The following is a 5008-nucleotide window of genomic DNA, read 5'->3' on the forward strand; positions in this document are numbered from 1 at the left end:
CTCCCACACTTTCTTCCCTCCCCAGGCTCCCCACCCCTTAACCCCGGGAACCGAACGAAGAGTGAGCTAGCTCACTGAGAAATCTTTCGGTTTCTCTCCGGACTTGGTAGCCTCCCGCATCAACTCCGGGATTGCTACACCTCGGTGGCCACGTGATACTCCAGTCCTAAGTGTTTTGGCAGTCGACCTGCCCGTTAGGCCGTCGATCAGGAGGGTTTCCGTACCTGGAAAGGTGTCTTGAAACTGATGCTGAACTGAATTTCTCGGGTTCGAGCTTAAGGGACTCAGGATGGCAGAAGCCTCGTTAATGGGATCTAGAGACGCGAAGAACTGGCCGGTGGAGGGCTGCAGAGCGGGGAGGTGCATCCCCGCGGGCCGCCCGCCGGTTAGCAGCGATGTGAGATCTGGGGACGAGGGAAAAGAAGAGCTGTTACCCCTCCTGCAAAGCCACACTCACACTCTCTGGGACTTGTTCGTCTCCTCCCCCACCCCTCCGTTCCGTTTTCCTGAAGGGAAGTGGTAAAGACCTCTGTCTCCGCGCCGCCGGGACGCCTCTCTCCCGACAGTGCCCCAGGAGCACTGCACGAACTGTTCCTGTGTGTCCCACAGCTCCTCGTCCACGCATACAGCTAGGAAGGACTTCAGGTAAAGAGGCCTAAACGAAGTCACTTTCAGGTGCCTTCCAAGAATTCCACAGACCTAAACTGTCCCTCCAAAGGATCCCTCGCCCTGCTCTCTTGGGAGTTTAGAGTCAATATTGTTCATCTATATTCCTTGGGTAGAATTTCACTAGAAAGCAGACAAATGGACGGGAAAGTGTTCCCCAAAAGGGCTTTTCCTGCCAAATAATGTAGTTCTCTTTGTAGATACGTGATTAAAGAGACAGAGAGATGATAGTCATTTTAGCAAATATTACTTACACCAACGTTTTTATGAATACTGATTCTGTGGCATGTGTTTTTAAAGCATCTCTGGATTCTTCTTCCTCTTTTTTTTAAAATGTAGAGCAGGTGAGTTTTAAACCTAATGTTTCACAGTCTCCTTACAACTCATTTTCTTCTCCCTCATTTTACCGATTTGTCCTTAATTGTGAAAACACTCAAAGGAATCCCAAAGGGCCCAAGGATCGGGGAGTGCGTCAGTGCCCTGTTCAGAGGCCTGCAGCCTCTCGCCCAAGACCTACCTCTCAGTGTGTTGCCTTCCTTGACTTTTGGGTCAAATTCTGCAGACAAAATGCGGTCAATTCCAAATTTGAGGTCCTTACTGGAGGGGGCCGGGGCGGAAGCGCTATGGTGGGGATTCGGGACCAGCCGCGACCCGGAGGCTGGGGGCTGCAAGCTTCCAGCCCGGGGTGGAGGCGGAGGCTGCTGCTGCTGCGGTTGCTGCTGCTGCGGTGGCTGTTGTGGGTGATGGTGGTGGTAGGCGGCTGAGAGCGGGGACAGCCGCGGAGGGAAGCCAGCCGGGACTTCGGAGGGCGCCACCACCGGGGTGGGTCGAAGCGGGGATCTGGTGGCAGCTTGGAAAGAGGCGTGCGGGTGAGCCGATCCCAAGTGTGCGGTGAGGGCAGCGGCCGAGGCCCCCGCCAGACCCTCCGGAGCCGCCCCCGTCTCCCCAACGCCGGCGTGCAGGATGTCCGCGATGCAGAAGGAGGGTTTCTTGACGGCAGCGGGGTCCAGGGGGAAGGAGCAGCCGCCCGGGCCGGCGGAGGAACAGTAGGCGGCCGACCACAGGCTGAAGTTGGACGCGTAGAAGGGAGCCAGCCCGGCGGCGAACATTCTGGCGGGGTGCACGGAGCTGCCGCCGCGGCCTGGCCGGGCCCGGTGGGTGGGGAGGGGCGCGGGGAGGGGCGCGCTAAGTCCAGGAGGAGGCGGCAGCCCAGCCGGGGACGATCCGCTTACTCTTCTCCGTCCGAACTGAAGGGAGGCCAGGGAGCCCTAGCGCCACCGAGGGAGGAGGCGAGGGCCGGATCCCGGCCACTCACGGCCTCGGCCCCTGGCCTCACTTTAAAGGCGGCGCGGTGCCCGCGCTCCCCGCGGGCTGTAGGCGAGCGAGGGGTGCTGGAGCCGCTAGGCGGGCGGGGGCCGCGGCTCCACAAACGCCAGGGAAGCCGGGGAGACAGGCGCCGGGCACCGAAAGAAACACTGAAACAGCTAAGCCTTAACAGCTAAATTTAAAACAATAACAATAATAGTCCGTTAGTTTAAAAAGAAAAAAAAAGTAATAAGAAGAAAAAAAAAAAAACTCCTCTCTAAAAACTCCCAAAGTTTTGGCAGGAGCTTTCGAGTCAGACCCAGGGTAGGACCTCGATCCGACCGCTCATTGGCCATCCTGGTGACCAATGGGAGTGGGAAGTGGAGGGGAACTGGGAAAGAGGGCGTGGCCCGCCCCTTCGGCCACGCCCCGGCCACGCCAATCTGTTTGCTGCTGGCGCGTGGGCAGTGCTTGGTCGGGCGCGTCCTTCTCTAAAGGGTAGGGGACTTCGAACAGCTGCTCCAGGGAGTTCTAACTCCCACTAACTTCTGCAGCTCCGAACCGGCACCAGGCGTGGAGAGTTGGTCACAGCGCTCCTGGAGCTCTCGCCTAGGGAAGCTGGTGCTCCCGCAGATTATCGCGGGTGCAAGGCCCGCCTTCTGGAACTCTGGCGGCGCCCTAGGTTTCCCTCCTGTTTACATCACTCGGGCCAGATTTTTCTCCAGTCGGCCTTTATCCCGAGAGTCGGTGTCTTCTACAAAGCTCCGTTCTTCGTGGGTCCCCGCCCCCACGCTGCCCTGCTCTGCTCTCGCGCGGGAATGCGGCGGCACTGGGTCCGCTTCCCTGCCTCGGAGATCCTTAGGGAAGAGAGGAGGGGCGGTCGCAAATTAGCTGTATTCCGAGCTGCCACACACTGACAACTTGAACCAGTAACTTTTCAAACAAAATAAGATGGATGTCTCCGAACGTCTCTCTTGGACGCAGCCAACCTGAGCCTCGGAGACAACAAAACAAGCAGCCGTCCGAAACCTGGGAGAGCGGCACGCCGTCCCCTCCTTTAATGCACCTTGTAGGAAATGTCACCCTCCCTTCTCCGCCACATCCCCGATCACGTGGCGTCCATTGTTTTGCAAGGGCCCACAAGAGTAGATTTCCTTGGGGTTAAATACTACTTTCAATGCTGTGACTATTTCTCCAGGGAACCCCCTGGGCCTGGTCGCAGGAGAACCTTCAGTGGTGACCGACCTCTTCACTTCGGACTTCGGGTCTTCAGAGCGCATAGTGGGTGTAGTGCGGGGTTTTCTGCAACACCAACATCTCTATTTTAAGAATTCGTTCTCTTTTAAATTATAGTCAGAGTGGATTTCCCCACCCCTCTCCCATACAAACCACAGGCCACCCAGATGAGCTCTTCTTGCACATTTTCAGGAAGAAAATAAAATAATAATAATGAAACAGAGAAATCTTTTGTTTTCGATTGTCCTAATAAGCATCTTCTAACAGAACAGCATCTTCTGTGGCGTTTTCCTCCCCAGACTTTCAATATAGTTGCAATAAAGTTTCTGTGGCTTTTTTTTTTTCTTCCCCACTTCAGTATTTACAGGGCTTGCCGGAGAAACCCAGAAAGGCAACTGAATTTGCCATGCCTATCTCGAGTTCAGGATTTGGGCTAATGAATTTGGTTTCTAGCCTCTGGTTGCAGATGCTGTCATTTTAAGCTTTTGACTTTGTCCTGGAAAGTATCAATCACTAATCAATCATTTCTAACCAGCCAGCACTGAGAACAACCGCCGCCCCCCTGCCCCCCCCACCAGCTTCTGTCTGTCTCTGTCTCTCCCTCCCTCTTTTACTAAGGGGGTTTCTTGCCCTGCTCCGTGCAGCCTCAGCCGCGACAGAGGTGTTATGTCCAGAGATGGAAAAGAGGGGGGTGATCTGCTGAGGTGAAGGGCACCTGGGGTGAGAGAAACGCAGGACGACCAGTCCTTCTGTTTCTAGCCAGAGGCCAAGGGGTAGACAAGCATAAAGCCACTCGAGGTGCTGAACCCTCCTTGAAAGGCTCCAGTGCAGGCTTTGCAGGAAAAGGCTGAGGATTCTGGGGAGACTCCTGTGGGAGGGCGCGACCTCAATATAACTTCACTGCCCTCAGGGTAAAACACTAGCGCGAGTGTGGTAAGGGTGGCCTTAAGCCCTCTCTTTCTCTCTTTTCCGGTGTCACTTCCAATTCCGCTGCAAACATTGAAACCGCGGCCTAAGCACAAACTCACAGTTCGAAAAGAGGCGCTAATATTTAGGCCTCACCCCCGGCAGTCGGCCGGCAAATAAGACGCGACCCTCGGGAGTGGGTGCAGGGTAAAGGCTGGGCGGAACGCGGGCTCTCCGGGTTTCCAGCGGCATCCACTACCCGCCTCTGCAGCATTTCAAGGCCCCGGGGAAGGAGGCAGGAAGGGTGAGGACGAGGCCCGAAGGCGAGTTTTCCCCCGCAGACTCTTAGCCCCGCCTCCCGCTCCTTTCTCCCGGCAAAACCAGCGGCTTGATTGTAAATTGCAACTTGCCCCGTGCGCCCTTCTGCTCTCCCAGACTCTCGGCTTCATTGCAACCGCATCAGCGCCACCCAGACCCACCCGGAGCTCCCGGAGGGAAACGCGAAAAAGGAAACCTTTGGAACGACCTCCTGCCTACCCTCCACACTCCTTCCCAGGCCCGGGCTTCGGCTCTGCGGGCCCCTCTCCCTCCTTTGAGTCCGCAGAATCCCCTCCTCCTCCTACTGCAAGATTGGTCTCAAAATAGAAGCGCCCTTAGTATTTTAGGATACTGCAGAAATCCTTATTTCTTCCGGAGAAAAACTCTATAATGACTCCTAGCACTTCCCCTTTCAATATTTGTACAACTTTATCTCCACCGACAAGTTGCTCGGTGACGCAAATCCGCCCTTGTGTATTACAACTACCAAAATAAATGCGCGGAAATCAATTCCCTTCTAGCAATGAAAATATAAATATACAGCTGCGACTTTCCCCTTTAATCTTTACTTTCCGAG

The 5008-nt window shown here is 55.5% G+C and overlaps 1 protein-coding gene across 1 annotated transcript in view; it reads right to left on the bottom strand.

The window, feature by feature from the left end:
* HLX (H2.0 like homeobox) overlaps positions 1-2263 on the bottom strand; it is a 5573-nt gene extending 3310 nt beyond the window's left edge. Inside the window, exons 1-2 of the mRNA XM_024750493.1 lie at positions 1184-2263; positions 225-404 (exon numbers count right to left, since the gene is read on the bottom strand). Of these exons, the coding sequence (XP_024606261.1) occupies positions 225-404; positions 1184-1775 (772 nt within the window). The 5' untranslated portion in view covers positions 1776-2263. The remainder of the gene's footprint in view (positions 1-224; positions 405-1183) is intronic.
* Positions 2264-5008: the final 2745 nt, after the last annotated feature.

This window comes from Neophocaena asiaeorientalis, unplaced genomic scaffold (genome assembly GCF_003031525.2).
Source record: "Neophocaena asiaeorientalis asiaeorientalis breed wild unplaced genomic scaffold, Neophocaena_asiaeorientalis_V1.1 scaffold430, whole genome shotgun sequence".
NCBI classification, from domain to species: Eukaryota; Metazoa; Chordata; class Mammalia; order Artiodactyla; family Phocoenidae; genus Neophocaena; species Neophocaena asiaeorientalis.